Genomic DNA, 19,916 nt, shown 5'->3' on the forward strand with positions numbered 1-19,916 from the left:
CTGATTATCGATCTTGTTTCACTGTACATCTTGGGAATTTCATTGTACATGAAAAAATTCCTGGATGGGATGTCATTGTCAGGGCACACAGACTCAGGAAACAAGGTTAGGCTCAATCAAGTCGTTTTAATTTGAAAACAGCAACCAAGGCAGGAAAATTTAAACAAGGTCTTGAAGTGAAGTTAACGCTCAGAAGAACTTGACTTGACAAACAAGGCAGTCCTACATAAAGGCTCCAATCTTGCAAGAGGATATCGTCCAACAGAAAAAGTCCAATAGAAAATGTCCAAAATAAAAGTTCTACAACCTGGGACGTCGCAGGAAATTCCAGAAACGAGGAGCAGTCCGTGCGCTGGAGTAAGTGTCTCCGTTGAAGAGGCCAGACAGAGAGAGCAGAGTGACAGGGGTTTATATGGGCAGTAGGAGATTGGCTACAGGTGCTGGGGAGTGGCAAACGGGAGATTGGATGATTGGGTAATCTGCTGACTGGTGATAGGATGATTGGGTAATCAGTAGACAGGGGAATTAGATTGGGAGATCGTTGGAGCAGAGTGACGAGGAGGAGAGACTGGTGGAGAACCTGGTGGTGTCGTGACAGTCATACCTTTTGTCTGGTCAGGTCAGGTTTCTGAACCCAGCTTTTTCCACTATATAAACGGGCACTTGATCCAGACAGATTAATTTTGCTACTGCCCTGTTAAGCCGTTTTACCTCCTTGGAATCCCTGGGGTACTCGTTGTGCTGCTCAAACATAGCTTGGAGGGTTGGCTGCTGAGTTGGCTGCTGCCTATGAGGAGTTGCTCTTTCAGAGCCCGTGGCTGCAGACTTCTGTAGAGGAAGAAAATGGAAATATTTAAAATATGATGGTGAGAAATTTATCATAACGGAGGACCTAAATAGTTTATGTGTGATGGTAACAATAACTTTTGACTAACTTAACATAACATGTAGGCTATGCAATGGCTAGTGATATAGTGCTTATAACTGCTAACATTCACTTAGCCATAACATTATCATAATTAATAGTAGGAAATAATGAGTGAACCTAATGTTATTTAAGCTGATAAATGGATTAATATAGGCTAATGTTTCCTTTACTTCAATGTCTGATTTGTTTGATGGATTCTTTGAACTTTATAATTTAAGTCCATCACACAAATACACCTACTTTGCGTAAGTCTGTGCTCTTTAAATGCTGTAATAATCTAATATAAATAAGTCACTAACGAACATGCACATTCTCTGATTATAATCATATAGCCTATAGATCATTTTAGCTGATGCATGCTTTATTTTAGCAGCTTGCAAATTAAGAACGTTATCTATGAAAGCTGCGTTTTCAGAGATGTTGAATTAGACGTAGGCAGGCAGGCTACTGGTTAGCCATGAGGATAATGCCCATAGTTAGCCTAGGCCTACTATATCTCTGTATCTCTAGATATAGCCTTGTCAAACTACAGTAGTGCAAAATAGTGACTTGTCACAAAATAATCCATAGCCTTTTCATTTCACTTATTTAAGAGCATGAATGTGATCGTGTTATCTTTCACATACTAACCTGTCGGTCTTTAAATTCCTTGTACAACTCGGCGTGCTTGTCGGCCAAGTGTTTCGCCAGGTTCGAGGTGTTGGCTCCCTTTGTTTGCATTTGTTTGTAGCACTGGCGACAAACAGGTCTCGACTTATCGGTAGCTTTGCCCTCACTGTCAGCAAGGTATGCAAAGTACTTCCATATTTCACTCCTCGCGTCATCTTTTTCTACCAGTCGTGGACCGGCGGCCACAGTATCACTTGTGCTTGCACATGCAGCCATATCGCTATAGTGTTTGTCACATGACAGCTGCAGCTTCTTTGCTGCGTGCGTGAGTAGAAAAAACACAGACGTCCACAGGGAGGCACTGGAAGCGTGCGTTGCACACACCAACATGAAATACGTCTCTTACAAATCTGGAACGCAGCCATTTTAGAAGTATCGATACTAATGAATTTAGGTATCGTGAGAGAATCGCGATACTTTTGAAGTATCGGTGCACCGTACAACACTAGTTCCTTGGCTTCCTTCCGCTCCTCTCAAATTTAAATTAAATTCTTTACATACTTCAGAAATAATTTATGATGTCAGTCATGTTTGTGAAAAAAGTGTGTTGAAATATCTCTCTCTCTCTCTCTCTCTCTCTCAGTTCAAAATGCTTTATTGGCATGACCATTCAAATGGAAACTGTTGACATTGAAACATATTTGTGTGTGTGTGTGTTATTGTATGTTTGAAGGTGCGAGTGTGTGAGGGAGTTTCTTTGTAGTGTCAATATGGAGAAGGACTCGGCCCCTCCCTACCCTGGCCCCATGATGGACTATGGGGGTACTGCAGTTGGCCCCCAGCCCGGGTTTCAGCCTGGTTACCAGCCAGGCCCATACCCCCCAGGTAAAGACGCGCGCGCACACACACACACACACACACACACACACACACACACACACACAGGCCTGTACCCCCCTGGTAAGCATGACCAACAGACACACAAACACATTTTAGTCAGGAGGCAGTCTTGGTAGTGTCTGTGTGTGTACGTCTGACAAGTGGCGTACAACTAGTGTGTCATCTTAATTTGTTAGAAGTTGTCTCCGGGGTGTTAGCTAGCTTCCACCGCTGTGCCCCTGCTCCCGGGACAGTGGCCCTGGTAATATAACTGACAAGTCGCTAAGTCGCTTTGAGTACATTTTAATATAATCAGTGTTGGGCAAGTTACTTTTAAAATGTAATTAGTTACATTTACTAGTTACTCCCAAAAAGTAAATTACTTACTCAGGTTCAAATTTTAAAAGTAACTAGTTACTTCAGAAAGTAGCTATTGCGTTACTTTCAAGTACATTTTTAAATGCTTAAAGCTGCAGTTGGCAAGTCTGACCGATTGAAGGGACTCAGCTAAAATTTCAAATGTTTACAACTCTCATGCCCCTCCCCCACTTCCATCGAGCACCCTCTCATCGAGTTTGTGCTCATTAGTGCGCACCACACTGTACCAGACTGTGATTGACAGTCAGATCTCAAACAGCCCATGCTAACCATGAAATTTTACTCAACCTTAGCCAATCGTCAGCATTTATGCACTTGTCTCGTGCACTGCCCACTAACCAAGGAATAAATCTTTGCCTCTCGGCTCAGAGGTCTATTTGGTCTGATAAAAAAACCAGCTTCAATTATAGTAACGCGCCGCATTTTTTGGCAATGCGGCGTGTTAACGGTAACGCCGTTATTAAGATGGAAAGAGTAATCAATTAGTCGGTACTGAAAAATTAGTAATCAATTACTCGGTACTGAAAAAAAAAGTAACGCTGCTAGTAACGCCGTTATTTATTACGCTGTTATTCCCATCACTGAATATAATGTATGTAGCTGTGGTGTGTAATTTAATGTTGATTTTTTTGGTGGTGGGGGTGTTACGTCCTTGTGGTTTTTGTGCCCGTTGTTTGTTTAACTTCTGTTTCCTGATTTATTTCAGTGGGCAAATTAGTAAGTAAAATTACGTTTAATTGATCTCCTGCGACAGTGGCGTGTCAACCCTTAACTGGGGAATATGCAGGGATGTTTAAGACTGACCCTTTAACTGGGGAACATGCAGGGATGTTTAAGACTGACCTTTTAACTGCAGGGATGTTTAAGACTGACCCTTTAACTTGGGGAACATGCAGGGATGTTTAAGACTGACCCTTTAACTGGGGAACATGCAGGGATGTTTGAGACTGACCTTTTAACTGCAGGGATGTTTAAGACTGACCCTTTAACTTGGGGAACATGCAGGGATGTTTAAGACTGACTCTTTAACTGGGGAACATGCAGGGATGTTTAAGACTGACCCTTTAACTGCAGGGATGTTTAAGACTGACATGCAGGGATGTTTAAGACAGACCCTTTAACAGACCCTGTTTGACACGGACGATGAATGAGCTCAAATAATAGCTGCCACAATGCAACATCATTTCTGCTTGTGAGACCCTTGACAGGATGTGTTTTTTTATGGCAGTGCAACACATTTGTTACACATGCGCATGTACACACACACACAGAGCTGAACACACAGGTGTTACACATGCGTACATGCGCAGAGTGTGTACACTGTGGAGGTACACATCCTCAACAAAAAAGCAAATGCGCACACACACACACACACACACACACACACATTCTTTTTTGGGGAGGTGTACAATGTGAACAACAAACAAACACATGTACATAATGTATACACACACACACACACACACAGTTCTCAAACACTGTGCCGAAATTAATGTAATGCATATGTGGGTCTGTAGTTGATAAGAAAATATATATTAAGTGGTCACATTCGCCGTACCCGCAAAAGGTCCCCAGATTTTCTGAAAGGGGACAATCAGCTTCACAAATGTCCTGTAAAAAGCATTAACAATGATTTAACATATGCTGTGTTTATGTCCATATGTGTGTATGTCCATATGTGTGTGTGTGTCTGTGTGTGTGTGTGTGTGTGTATTTATCCCAGGCCCTGGTCAGTACCCTCCCCCTGGTCAGTACCCTCCTCCTGGTCAGTACCCGGCAGGTCCTCCAGTCATGGGCCAGCCCACAGGTGAGCGCACACACATACACACACACACACCCCCCCCCCCCCCCACACACACACACACACATACATACACACACATACACACACACACACACACACACACACAGATGTGTACACACACAGATGTACCCACACACACACACACACACACACACAGAAGTACACACACACAAATGCAGAGGACAAATTTCCATCAAGGACAAATAAAATAACATAACAGACACACACAGACAGGTGAGCAGCCATCTCCATCTTAACTGCCTAACTACACAACAACACGCACTCAGCCATCTCCATCTTAACTGCCTAACTACACAACAACACACACTCAGCCATCTCCACCAACTACGCATACACACACAGAGTGGTCTTTCCATTCCCCCTTGTCACACTCACCCACCCACACACACACAAATGCACACACACACACACACACACACACACACACACACAAGAGTGTTCTCTCAGGTTTTGTAGACCTGAATGTGAAACTGTGGTGTCTAAATGTAAGCTGTGTGGTGTTACAACACTGTCACACAGCCCTGTGCCTGTAAACCTGCAAACTTACAGCCTGTCGGACTGGGGGCGGGCGTGATAGCAAGGACGCTAAACCCCAGAGGTGCTAGCGTTTGTCACTAGCAAGGATGCTAAACCCCATAGGTCTTAGCGTTTGTCACTAGCAAGGAGGCTAACCCCCATGGATGCTTCTGTCTGTTAGTCACTTGCAAGGACGCTAAACCCCATAGGTGCTAGCATTTGTCACTAGCAAGGACGCTAAACCTCATGGGTGCTAGCGTTTGTCACTAGCAAGGAGGCTAAACCCCATACGGCAGGTGCTAGCGTTAGTCACTAGCAAGGATGCTAAACCCCATAGGTCTTAGCGTTTGTCACTAGCAAGGAGGCTAAACCCAATGGATGCTTCTGTCTGTTAGTCACTAGCAAGGACGCTAAACCCCATAGGTGCTAGCATTTGTCACTAACAAGGACGCTAAACCCCATATGGCAGGTGCTAGCGTTAGTCACTAGCAAGGACGCTAAACCCCATAGGTGCTAGCATTTGTCACTAACAAGGACGCTAAACCCCATATGGCAGGTGCTAGCGTTAGTCACTAGCAAGGAGGCTAAACCCCAGAGGTACCGTGTTAAATGCTCCAAATGTAAAGCACTTTGAGCTGCATTCTGTGTATGAAAGGTACTATACAAATAAAGCTTATTATTATTATTATTATTATTATTATTATTATGATTATTACCTGAAGGAAATACAGTGTAAAATGTCATACAGAGAAAAAACAAATAATGCAGATATAGTTGCAATAGTGTTGCTAGGGTACATATGTTGGTTGTTATGCCAAATTAAGTGGTTGTTATGCTGGTTGCTTAGGTAATCCTGTTGGTTGCTATGGTGGTTGCTAGGTTGAAGTTGTGGTGGTTGCTAGGCTGTTGCTAGGGTATTTGACATGGTTGCTAGGGTATCTGACATGGTTGATAGGCTGTTGCTAGGATATTTGACATGGTTGCTAGGGTATCTGACATGGTTGATAGGCTGTTGCTAGGGTACTTGAGGTGGTTGCTAGGCTTATGCTAGGTTACTTGTGGTGGTTGCTATGCTAGTTGCTAGGTTAGACTCATTGGTTGCTATGTTGGTTGCTAGGTTGTAACTGTGGAAGTGGTTGCTAGGCTGTTGCTAGGGTATTGACATGGTTACTAGGCTGTTGCTATGGTACTTGAGGTGGTTGCTAGTCTGTTGCTAGGTTAGTTGTGGTAGTTGCTATGCTGGTTGCTAGGTTAAAGTCATTGGTTGCTATATTGGTTGCTAGGTTGTAACTGTGGAAGTGGTTGCTAGGCTGTTGCCTGGGTATTTGACATGGTTGCTAGGCTGTTGCTAGGGCATTTGACATGGTTGCTAGTCTGTTGCTAGGGTACTTGAGGTGGTTTCTAGGCTGTTGCTAGTTTAGTTGTGGTGGTTGCTATGCTGGTTGCTAGGTTAAACTCATTGGTTGCTAGGTTGTGGAAGTGTGGAAGTGGTTGCTAGGCTGTTACTAGGGTATTTGACATGGTTGCTATATTGGTTGCTAGGTAGATGAGGTTTAATAGTTGGAATGACTGAACAGTTAAATAGGTGGATAGTTTAAATCAGTGTTTTTCAACCACTGTGCCGGGGCACATTAGTGTGCTGTGAGAGATCATCAGGTGTGCTGCAGAAAATTACCCAAATGTCACTCACTGGTCCAGAAAAGCAACTGTTGCATCAAATAATTTATAATCACATGCTCTCATTGATTGTATGATTGCACTATTTGTGGTATGCAGGCATTGTACAACGGGGCTCCCATATCCAGTATTCATAGAATCATCACATTCAGTTCATAAAACAATTAAATTATAGATATAGTCACCTACAAATCACACAGGATGTTAGTGTGCCAAGGGACATTTTAAGTGTCAAAAGTGTGCCGTGGCACAAAAAAGGTTGAAAAACACTGGTTTAAATGGTTAAATTATTTGCTAGGTTGATGAGGTTTAATATTGTTGGAATGACTGAACAGTTAAATAGGTGGATAGTTTAAAAGGTTAAATGATTTGCTTGGTAGATGAGGTTTAATATTGTTGGAATGACTGAACAGTTAAATAGGTGGATAGTTTAAAAGGTTAAATGATTTGCTAGGTAAATGAGGTTTAATATAGTTGGAATGACTGAACAGTTAAATAGGTGGATAGTTTAAAATGTTAAATGATTTGCTAGGTAAATGAGGTTTAATATAGTTGGAATGACTGAACAGTTAAATAGGTGGATAGTTTAAATGGTTAAATTATGTTGTGGACAGAGGAAACAGTTGAACAAGATGTGAGAATGACACTGTATGCTGAACTCATTGAATGCCAAGCTGTTTTTGGAAGCTTTGTCCTAGAGTGCCAGCAATCTAGACCATTGTTGATGATTTTTGTACAGCCACAGCATATTCTGTGTTATAGCTATGAACACATACAATGGCTCGTTTCAAAGGTGAGACATTAAGCTCTCAGTGGGTGCAAACCGTGTATTTCTACACGCCTCTGTTCCTGAGAAATCCCAAGCTAAACAGTGGCTAGTTTTCATCAAAATCGCTGTTTATTTTCTAGAAATGGAGATATAACGTCTTTCATGAAATATGAAGTGTTGCCTGTAAAGTTTCTGGGAAGTGACCTGGCGAGACTGCCACCTAGTGATAGACCCACGAAAATGGCCTGGTTTTGAGCTGACGTGCATGCGTCACTGATTCGACCCAAAGCGGCAACCGAGTTATGATAAAATGTCCAGATTGTGCGTTTTCACTCAATGCTAGACAGTGTATTATATACAGTCTCTGCTCTGTTTGTATGGAAATTGCAAGAATCCACGTAGTTCTATTAAATCTATTAATTAAACAGCCTTCCGACAGGTTGAAGCGGAGCTTTGCTACCAACGTTATCAGGTAGTTTCGGTTTTTGTCGCGTGCATGCATGCATTGAATGAACGCTCATACCACTACTTAATTGTACGTCTCTATGTCTAATGACATCGAATTAAGTATTTCCTCCTGAATGCAAAAACGTTTGTTTTCTTTTTCTGTCGGTCCGCGATTCCTTGATCAATTGCGCAGCAAATTATCACACGAAGCACCGGGCCTAATTTCACTCCACGGCTCCGCGGCCCATAGTTTGAGAAACGCTGTGTTAGAGTGTCTAGTTTCGTAATTAAAAAAAAAAGCTAAAAACGTAATATTACATTTTTGGCACTCAACGCATGGGAAGGTGGCACTCAATGAGTTAAAGCCTGAGAAACTGACAGTTGATGCAGGTGGCCGGAACACCTGGCCTAGGAGTCTAATTGCTTAACAGCCCGATTGTGATGTCATCAGCCAATGTTAAGTCCATGGGGAAATTTTGAGTAGTTTTTAATTAATAGTTTAGTATTAAAGTTGAAAAGTACAAAGCACCCATGTCCTAAGTAAGACCTACTGTACGTAACAAAGTTTGAATGAATTTTCTATGTTAAATGGTTGATGCGGCATTAAATGCGTTAGAAGAATAATAAGAAAATTTGGAAGAACAGTACAGTGCATTTTCATGCACTGTAATAATAATAAGAATAAGCCTACGAAGAACAGTACAGTGCATTTTCATGCACTGTAATAACCTTACATAACATATACAAACCACAACACTGCACTCTGCAAGAAGTAGTTAGGTAGACCGGGGCAGTAGTGGTAAAGAAGAGGATTCTGTGATCAGGCGGACCACGACCACTTTGCCAATGAGTTCAAATAATAGACCAGTGCAAATGTGTGTAGGCTATATACTCTGCTAGCTTTTAGTAAAGCATGGTTTAGTGGAACAGGTTTGTTGTGGTGGTTGCCTGTCAGAGTAAGCTTGCCCAGTTATTTCTCTTTATTATATCTGGGATGTGAAGCCATGTAGCATCGTCCACAATTAGTTGTGTTGACCAAGATACAAGGATACAAGGAAGTTTATTGTCACATGCATATAGCTACTGGATGTAAGAAATGCAGTGATATTATGTCTGGTGTCAGCCTATTTGTGCATGTATGGGGGGGGGGGGCAGTGCAGTAGAAGAGGGGTTTAGTAGGTTTAATGGCAAGGGCAGGTGGCAGCCTCTACATATGGAGGCGTAGGTGCCACCTTTACCCCTAATGTGCATAATGGACTAGGATATTGGCTGCTGTCAAATTTGGATTATGCCACTAGAGGTCAGTATGCTCATGCCCTTCAGTAGAGTGAGCTGTGTCCTGACATTTCTTTGTTGGACTGTTTGTGTGGGTGTTAGCAATTGTGTGTATATTTGCCCACATGTGTGTATATTTATCTCTGTGTGTGTGTGTCTGTGTGTATTTGTGTATGTATTTATCTGTGTGTTTGTGTGTATTTATCTCTCTCCCTCTCTCTCTCTCTGCCCCCTCTGTCTCCGTCTCCCTCTCTCTCTCTCTCCCTCTCTCTCTCCTTCTCTCTCTCTCTCTCTCTCTCTCTCTCTCTCTCTCTCTCTCTCTCTCTCTCTCTCTCTCTCTCTCTCTCTCTCTCAGTTGCTGTGACCACGGTGGTGATTGCCCCTAACCTGGGGGAGGCCCCTGGTCAGATGGTGTGCCCTCACTGTCAGGAGAACGTGGTCACTCGCACAGTCCCGGAGAACGGACTGCTGACCTGGCTCGTCAGTGGAGGACTCTGTATTGTGGGGTTAGTAACATAGTAACACACACACACACACACACACACACACTATCTCTCTCTCTCACTCTCTCTTACACACAAAGATGTACATACACACACACACACACACTCATTCTCTTTCTCTTACACACAAAGATGTACATACACACACACCACACACACACTCTTATACACACACAGATGTGCACACACCACACACACACACACACTCTTATACACACACAGATGTGCACACACACACACACACACAGATGTACATGTAACCTGCGTTGTGTTAAACCTTGCCGTTCAGCCCTGCACACGCCCGGACTTGCAGCACCTCGGATCAGATGTCCAGTATGCTAGCAATCAAGCTAAACGTCCAGGCTGCTAACAGCAGCACCTCGGATCACATGTCGAGCATGCTAGCAATCAAGCTAAACGTCCAGGCTGCTAACAGCAGGCAATCAAGCTAAACGTCCAGGCGGCTAACAGCAGAACCTCGGATCAGATGTCGAGCATGCTAGCAATCAAGCTAAAGGACCAGGCTGCTAACAGCAGAACCTCGGATCAGATGTCGAGCACGCTAGCAATCAAGCTAAACGTCCAGGCTGCTAACAACAGCACGTCAGATCAGATGTCGAGCATGCTAGCAATCAAGCTAAACGTCCAATTTGCTAACAGCAGCACCTCGGATCAGATGTCGAGCATGTTAGCAATCAAGCTAAACGTCCAGGTTGCTAGCCTGCACTACTCTTGAGACATCAGGAGGGAGGTTTACCAACACACATGTTAGCATGCTAGTTGCTAGCATGCTAGTTGCGCTTGTAAATCCTCACAGCCCTAACCTTAAGAGCGCTTCTAACCGCTGAGTTGGAAACCTGGACTTTTAGCTCAGTGGTTAGAGCGTTCGACTCCCATGCCGGTGTGTGTCGAGGTGGCGGGTTCGAGGGCCGTGAGCGGCGGACGAATTACGACCTCTGTTACACACATACTGGATACACACACACACGTACACATTTAGACTCACACAGAGAGACCCATGCTCACACATACACAAACACAAAAGAGAGACAACAGGTGTGTGTTTGTGTGTGTGTGTGTGTACATGATGTGTGTGTGTGTGTGTGTACATGATGTGTGTCTGTGCACATTATGTTTGTGTGTGTTTTTTTGTGTGTGTCTGTGTGTGTTTGTACATGATGTGTGTGTCTGTGTGTGTGTGTGATGATGTGTGTGTGTGTGTGTGTGTGTGTGTGTGTGTACATGATGTCTGTGTGTGTGTGTACATGATGTGTGTGTGTGTGTGTGTGTGTGTGTGTGTGACGTCCTCTCTCCATGCTGCTGCAGGTGCTGGCCATGCTGTCTGATTCCGTTCTGCGTGGACTCCGTAAAGGACGTCCATCACCACTGCCCCAAGTGCAACCGGCTCATCCACGTCTACAAGCGCATGTGAACCAGGGACCAGTGCCCCCTCTCTACCCTCCGCTTGGTGCCAACTGTACCATCCAGAGACAAAAGAAGATTTTACTATACTAACCACCAAGCAGCCATTTATATCATAAATATGTTACCATAGTTACTGCATATTCCAGTTCGTATGTCTGATTATGTTTATATAAATACATTACAGTAAACTTCATATGTGTTCCATAACCACTCCATAAAGTAGAGGTGGAGGTGTGTGTGTGTGTGTGTGTGTGTGTGTGTGTGTGTGTGTGTGTGTGTTATACTCCTCTCACCCTAAACCAGGGACCTAGTAAGTGCCAGAGGACATGAAGGAATTTAATTTTGTTTATCTTAAAAACCGTGATTAGCATTATAAGAAATCAAATTTGAATAAATGCAATTACCAAATCTTAAAAGCTGCAATCATTGGTGCAGCTAGTGACTCGGACTCAATAGTATTGTCACATTTATGTTTTATAAAAACTCATGTCATTCGTTTGTAACAGTTCCATTAGAAGTGCCCCACATGATAATTCATTATCTTATATGGAAGTCATTTTCATTTATTAATGCATTACTTAGGCTTTGCTTTTTTTACCATGTAGGCCTAACTAATGGCTACCTTCCTGGCTCTTGGGAAACATTCTGTTGAAAGTTGCTCTTTATCTCCTCATCATGTATACATGTAGGCATCTGCATATTTGGTGTATGATGGCACTTTAGTTGTTTTTTCACATTGTTGGCTTCTTTTAAAACTGCCGCTGTTCCTGATCAACATTTCCTTTAAGGCATCCAATGTACAGTAGGCCTAGCAGGGACGTGCACATGGGGGTTGCTCAGGTCTCGACTCACGTTGCCCTATCTGAGGGGGGGAAATCAGGGCCGGTTCTCCCTATACGCACACTACGCAAGTTGCGTAGGGCCCTGCAAGTTAATGAAGGCCCCCTCCCCCGTCTCCTCTTGAGTCAAGCTAGTGACAGACAAGTTAGTAGGCCCTATACAGTTATAGCGACAGTGCCTGATACATTAAGAAGATGAACATGAAACCGAATTACCATTCAGGACATGAAAAACGGAAGAAACGCCACGAAAATGACAGCGGGAACAGCATTTGGGTAAACTTGCGTTCGTTCCATAGTTTGATGTCAACATGCGTCTCTCCAGTGTGTTGCTGGTCTAGCATAGGCCTACCTAACAGGGAAGTGAATCCCCTGCGGTTTTCTTGCCAGCCTTTCCCAGTCACAGTACTTCACAAAGTTGTGAAATATAATCGCATATTCCGATAGTTTGAATGCGGGCGACTGGCTACATTTTTATTTATTTTTTAAATAACCGCATCTTTCAATGCGTTCATAACGTGCAGCTCGGGATGAAACTAGCAGTTTTTCAGCAGAAACATGCGAGGACCCGTCGAAACTAATAGTTGATTTCACTCTTTCCATAAATTTTTAAAATAACTAATTGTTTTACAATGTTTCAGTCAAGCTTTAGCCTAATGTATTAACTTTGATTCGCTGTGCTGCATGGACAATAGATGCACGTCGTAAATTAGGCCTATATTAAGTATTAAAATGATTGTTTAAAATAGTCGTTTGAAAAATATATTGAAATAATAAGAGAATCAGGGGAGCCAGTTCATAGCCTATGTTTTTGGCAAGTAGCCTTCTACAGACACACAGGTGAAGAACAGTCAGCCAGTAGGCTACTAGCACAACCAGACCCTTACAAAAAAACTGCATTACTTCAAGTATCAAACTGCAGATTTCTGAGTATGAAAACCGCAGTTTTGGAGAAAATATTTGCAGTTCTTATGCAGGGAATGCAGTATTTTAGACACAAAACTGCATTGTACTGTATAGTAGGCTACTGTACTTACAGAAATGCAGTATTGGACATGAAAATACTATACTGCACTGTAGCCTACTGTGGTATAACTGAACTGTACTTGAAAAAACTGCAGTTATTTTTTGCAAGGGGATATGTATAGCAAGCATCAAAAGCAAACAGCCCAGACACTGAAACTGGGCATTTATTGCTGTGCAGTGGCGGAACAAGTCAGAGCCGGGCCCGGGGGCGCGGCACATGACCGGGCCCTTTAGGCTATTAAACTCATCATAACATAATTTTACAACATAGGCTACACATGCCCGCAACAGCGGGTCTTACAAGCGTCAACGCCACGGAGAGCAACTATGTCATTTTGAAGTCCATCGAACGTACACGAAGTGTAACCAAGAGAACAACAACAAAAACATTAGGCTACATGACCCCTAACAATAAAACAACAATAATACGCAGCACTAGCCTATTTGAAAGGCATAGACGAGCCTTGCGCTCCGCGAACTCGTCCACGATGCTCTGTGTAGGCCTATGTCCATTTTCTTTGCTCTCTCATTCTCTATGGACAACATGGCAAGTCCACTCAGTCTCTCCTGTCCCACTGTACTCCTCAAGTGGTTTTTAATGGTCTTTAACTTGGAGAATGAGCGCTCAGAGGTTGCAACGGTGACGGGAAGAGTCAAAAATAAAATTAGGGCGGTGCAAATCTCACTGAATGCAGAAGTTACTGCTGGGTGGTTGCATTGGCGGAGCAAGGGGGTGGTTTCGGGGGCTCAAACCCCGAATCTCTTTTTAAAAGCCCCGAATATTTTTTTGTATGTGTTTTCAATTTCCAACGATTCTAATTTCTAATTTAACTTCCCCTCGGTTTCTCTATAAATGTTACAAAATGTAGCCTACTATTAGCCTACTGAGCAAATATCCCTTACTTTCAAAGCCCAATATTGACAGATAACCTGATTTCCCACACGATGAGTTTAGGCAATGCCAGAGCCGAGATGTAACGGTTTGCGTCATAAACCTGGCAGGAAAGTTCAGAGCGGCGCAGTTTAGTTTGTTAACTACCACAGTCACGAGTTTGGTCGCGATAGTCTGTCATTTTTAAAAAGTGGGTCCCCAGAAAAAAAGTTTGAGAAACATTGGTTTAAACAGCAAGCCGGTAAGAAAAACTATTGTCAAGATATTAGGCAATTAGGCTATTGTACCCCGGAATACAAAAATAAACTTAAAATTGTATGTATTAGTATGTAGTCTGTATTCTGTAGTCACAATGACCGAATCAGTAGATATACCTGTTGTCAGTTGAGTTCGTTCAATTCATTTATTGTAGGCTAGTAGCCTAGGCAAATATGAAACGGAGATGTAACGTGGCTACCGGCGGGATTTTGAACTTGCATGTTTCATGCATTTTAGGGCAAAAAATACCATGGGATTGATGTGTTCTCCATTTGAGGAACGTAATCAATTGCGGACGTGCACATACAGCTCAGACACAGAGCGCATATAGGCCTAGGTTAGGCTACTTTCACTTTCTACAGCGCATTCATTAGGCTACGTAAAAGATGCTTCATACCAAAACAACGATCAAACATTATCAAATGTATCGTGACGTGTTGTCACAAAGACTTACTCCAATTAGAAAATCGAAACCAAAATCATGTAAGTTTAAGTGTTCTCTCTTTGACGCCTGTAGGAGATGATCCAATTTTGTAAATTTGCACGTCGTTAAGTTCAATATGAGAGTTAAAATAAAGCCAGTCATACAGCAGAACATTTTATTCAATATTTTACACCTACTAAATCATCAAAGTAAATTTCAAAACTTTTCAGCAACCGTGAGTCATAACTCGTCCTGACTGGGGCAACCTATAAGCCTAATACGTCCCACTCTGATGAAAATGATTGAAAAGAAACCGTTTGCATGATCTTCTCCTCCGGCCTTGTGCCGTGGGAGAGGCCCGTCCCACCTTAACCCGGAGGTGGGGGAGGGGCGCCCTCGCACCGGGCCCCTGCGAGTCCCGGGCCGGGGGCGTGCCGCACCCCCTCAAGCTCCGCCCCTGTTGCTGTGTGAAGGTGATTCACACACAATTATGTTTCTTTCTCCTAGTCCTATATAGGGAAAAACACTATATTTGGTAACTTCCATAGACATCCAAAATGGGGTGGCATAATTGTATTGGGAGCACTGAGGTGTCAGACGATAGGCCTACTGTAAAAAATGGTTACATTTTCACGCTCAGAGTTCAGGTAGGAGGGACCCTTAGCAGGATTTTGCTTAGGACCCCATGGAGGTCTGAACCGGCACTGGGGAAAATAAATAATTAAATCGTACAATGGATGCAGAATTTCTCGTAGGACTAGATTCGGGCACCAAAAGTGGAAGTCAGTAGGGGAAGGGCAAACTCTGTTTACGTGGCTGCAGCGCTGCACGCGACCGGCACCTGAGCTGAGCCTGCATGAGCAGCCTTAGAAGGAGATTGTCGCGGTTGTCGGGTGAGACGACTCAACGTTGTCGGAAAAGGTGAGTTTGTGATGTAGGCTATAACAAACGAACGATCATCATCATCAAGTTTTATGAAAGGAATTAAAATCTTCATAAATCCAGTGTTTGTCACGTTTAGCCTAAATAATTAGACAGATAGCTTGCAGACAAGCAGCCCGTTATCACATAGCCTAGGCTAGCCTACTATTTTTTTTTGGTAGGCATTAGCAAACAGCTACATGTCTGCTGATAGTATTTTCTCACATTTCGTTTTAGCAAGAAGAATGAATGATGGAAGTAATGCATCACATTAATTATTTTATTCTAAAGGGTTAAATGCTAAATCCTATCAATATTTTGGGTATTGTTTGAAGCCAAGATGCCCACTGAAAAGAGGCGGATTCAGGAGAGGGAGAGACAATTCAGGGAGCCAGCAAAGGGAAGCTCATCACTGCAGGGTTGGCTGCAACCAGCAGGTGAGACAGACTTTGCACTGTGATAAAGATGACATGACACTGTGTAGGCGAATTGATTAATTAATCAGGCTCATATTTTAGCCTCCTAATGGCAATGTTTCATAATTGCAATACATTTACAGTAAGATGAGGAGCTGTCACAAGCCTCCAGACTATGTGAGGAAAATGTGGACCAGGGATATTGATGTAGGGATTTTCATGACTCAAGTCATGTTTTTCTGTGTTATTAGTAGTAGTAGTTAAGGTGATTGAGGTCTGTATTTCAGTGTTTTACTTCTTTGTATATATATATATATATATATATATACTGTATTAATAAAGACCTTGTTATTCTCAGTCCTTCATATACCCCGTGAGTTTTTTTTTTTTTTTTGGAGAGGGGGTGCCTTTTTTCCAGGTCAGAGCAACTGCCCCTCAAAGTTCCTGTGCACGTCCCTGCAATGTAGTGTCAGGTATTTTTGGCAACTCTAGAGCTCCCCCTAGAGTCACAAAATATGTATATGTTATATTGGGCCTTGCCGCTGTAAATCCCTCTCCCAGCTTGAGTCCTTTCTCCTGTTTGTGCAGCGTGTGTTTGTGTTCTGGAGCCGAAGGACTAGCAATGGCCATTATCTAAAAATCGCTATCTTACACTATCTAAAAAGCATTACGCCACTGACCAAGAAAAACCTGGTCTATAGCGAAAAAGGTGCACATGAAGCATAGCTGAAGACACACTGACACAAGATGTAAGCAGCAGCTCCTCTGCAGGATAAATGTCCTCAGGTTTTTTCTTTAATCATTTGAATATTATTGGGGTAAGTGTTGCTTTTTTCAGGCTTTTCAATGGTAACCCGTTGTCAGTCAATAGTAAAAGTAATTAACTGTGTATAACTGTTTTGTCATTGACCATTGACACCACGTTGAAGTTTCACTTTGCCAACGAGTTCAAATAATAGACAAGTCCAAATGTGTGTAGGCTATATACTCTGCTAGGTTCTAGTAAAGCATGCACTGTGTGCAAATAAGTAAGTCCAACAGTGCAACAGTGCACCAGCATAAAATAAATATGGACATATAAGAGAATAATGTAGCCAAACTAATATAATAAAAACTATATCAGTGCATGAAGGTTGAAGTAATAGGGTTACAGCCATTGGTCAAGTATTAAGTGTAAAGTGTTAAGTATTAAGTGCGTCTACAATCCAGGCTATGCAGAGAAGTCTATCTCTCCTCTTCCCTTAAGTGAAGCATTGAACAGTTCAATGGCCCTGGGGACAAATGTCTGTCAGTTGTGCATGATAGTCTTCAGCTGATCAAGCTCTTCTGATTTGTGATAGTGCTGTGGAGTGGATGACACTCATTGTCCAAAATGTTGATCAGTTTCTTCAGGGTCCTTTTATCTGATATTGAAGTGATACACTCCAGTTCGGCTCCCACAACAGAGCCAGCTTTCCTTACCAGCCTGTCTAGTCGCCCAGCATCCTTCTTCTTTGTGCTTCCTCCCCAGCATACCACAGCATAGAAGGGGATGCTGGCAACAATAGTCTGGTAAAACATCCTGAGGAGCTTACTGCAGACATTGAAGGACAGCAGCCTCCAAATCTAGAAGAATAAGGATTGTAACGTTTCTTCAATAGCATCCACCATCAGGTTATGGGATACTCAAACGTCGAAATGAACACCTCCTTAACCTAAACATATTCTACATATCATACCCCTGTCTTAACAATTAAAACAATTATACAAGTATTAACCCTAACACCTCAGCCAACATGTCACATCAATGCTAAAGCCTTTCATCAGTGTAGTAAGAGCTCCCTTTTCTGTCAGACAGAAGAAGCGAAAACACTTTCATGAGAGTAACACCCTCTTTATCTTACATCTAAACTCCAGTGGAACTCTGCAGCCTCAACACAAATCAACACAAGATAATCACGACTATTCCACAGATATTTGATTCCACAAGAAGTTGGGTTATTCCGCAGACACCGGAAGGAAAATGTTTCCATTTAGAGAGCGACCGGACAATCAAAAGAATTTTAAGTCCTTACTAGAAGTAGTTTATTATACAAGACTAAAAAGTCATGCTAAAAAGTACAACTATCAAAATATAAAAATACCCCAAATAAAATAAGAGTTAAAAATAAAAGTACTTCTTAGTTCTTCCCATGGTAATTAAGAAGAGGCCCTGCATGACCTTACATCCACCCCCCCCCCCCTTCTGGTCTCAACGCTCCGCTTTAAACTCTCTAAGTCCCCAATTCTCAAAACTCTCTCTGTTTTTATGCTCTGTGGTCTGACTGGTACGTTGATCATTTCACCCAATTCTGGTTCGAGCAGGTTTTCTGACAGTCCGGTGATTTACCATGCTACGACCCCCCAAACAGGATACTCATGTCTGCAACGTTTATGCTTGCTTTTCTGGGTACTGTTCCCCTCAGACATCTCTGAGCACCCTGTGTTCTTTTGTGGTTTGTCTAGTGTAGGCTTTGCAAACAGCCTACCCTCGTGTGGTTGCATGAGCATTGTGTTCTGCACCTGGTCCTTACAGTCACCTGCATCATTGCCGATATGATTATACATCATACAACAAATTCCATTTCAAAACATGAATTAACTTTGCACAGGTTTACACTTCAAAATATGATTACATTTCAAACATAGCAATTTCATATACTTCAAAGTTATATCACTGGCAAAAACTCCTTGACCATTCCTTGTGCTTGGGTGTCTTTCTCACATTTTATTCACACAAGGTTTGGTTCACAAATCTCATTTCAATTTTGTTTTCAACAAACAATGCTAACAAAATCCGACAGGGCCAGGTCCCCAGACTTTCCATCTCTTACCCAGCGACTGCTCTGGGCGTGTCTCGTTGTACAGGAAAAGTTTCTCAATGAAAAATGTCCATGCGTAAGCCTTTATCGTCTCCTCGAATTTGCTCGGCTATCGGTCCCAGCCAATCTCCCGAATCTCCTGTGTTGTTAAGGGCACATGTTGGAATTTTCTTGATTGGAGAAACAACACCGCGAAAGCTCAGTACCAAGTAATCTGTCACAAAGAAACGGGGAAATATTCGAAATGACAATCTTAGTCGAGGGCAAGCTCAGGGGTCAACAGGATGGACTGTGCCATTGAGCACAACATCACTTTGGACAATTTCATTTGCCTTCGCAATACTGTTGAGGAAAAGAACAACAGCGTTCTTCATTGGCGAGGCTGATACAATGTTACCGTGATCCACAGTTTCTCCAATCGCCAGACTACAATCCTCCACACTAACATCAGAGATCACCTTCACGCCATGACGCCGTGTCAAGGCCTCAAATCCCACTGTTACACCCCGACCAGCTGTGGGCCGGGTGCAGGTTCCGCTTCACCCCCAACCCAAATCAGTCAACCAATACTCTAAGTCCCAACAATTAGATAAAAAACAATGAAACAACACGTATCATGACAAACAAAAGGTAGAGTTTAAAGATAGCCACAGGCGGCACTCAGTCATACTCACTCTCACGGCACACACACAATCCCAGCATGCACGAGAGAGAGAGAGAGAGAGAGAGGGGAGAGAGAGGGGGGGGGGGAGAGAGAGAGAGGGGAGAGAGAGAGCGAGAGTGTGTGTGTGTGTGTGTTTCTAGGTTTTGGGTGGACTCTGAAAGGGAGAGAGAGAGAGAGTGTGTGTGTGTGTGTGTGTGTGTGTGTTTCTAGGTTTTGGGTGGACTCTGAAAGGTTCAGTGAGTTCAGTGTTTAACAGTCAGGGAAGCAGCACAGTTCACCTAACACTCTCTCTCTCCATCTATCACTCTCTTTCTCTCTCTCCCTCTTTCTCCCTCCATGTGTCACTTGCTTTCTCTCTCTCTCCATGTCTCTCTCTCTTTCTCTCTCTCCCTCTTTCTCCCTCCA

At 42.9% G+C, this 19,916-nt stretch overlaps 1 protein-coding gene across 3 annotated transcripts in view; it reads left to right on the plus strand.

Moving 5' to 3' along the window:
• LOC121700462 (cell death-inducing p53-target protein 1-like) overlaps nt 1–11,647 on the plus strand; it is a 30,668-nt gene extending 19,021 nt beyond the window's left edge. For 2 of the 3 annotated variants that reach the window (XM_042083422.1, XM_042083421.1), the window contains exons 2-5: nt 2,271–2,422; nt 4,518–4,601; nt 9,659–9,809; nt 11,133–11,647. In XM_042083422.1, the coding sequence (XP_041939356.1) occupies nt 2,308–2,422; nt 4,518–4,601; nt 9,659–9,809; nt 11,133–11,238 (456 nt within the window). In that variant the 5' untranslated portion in view covers nt 2,271–2,307 and the 3' untranslated portion in view covers nt 11,239–11,647. Of the gene's footprint in view, nt 1–568; nt 867–2,270; nt 2,423–4,517; nt 4,602–9,658; nt 9,810–11,132 lie in introns of those variants that run through there. The other variant, XM_042083423.1, reaches the window with a different exon arrangement.
• The last annotated feature ends 8,269 nt before the right edge of the window (nt 11,648–19,916 follow it).

This window comes from Alosa sapidissima, chromosome 24 (assembly GCF_018492685.1).
Source record: "Alosa sapidissima isolate fAloSap1 chromosome 24, fAloSap1.pri, whole genome shotgun sequence".
Classification (NCBI taxonomy): Eukaryota; Metazoa; Chordata; class Actinopteri; order Clupeiformes; family Clupeidae; genus Alosa; species Alosa sapidissima.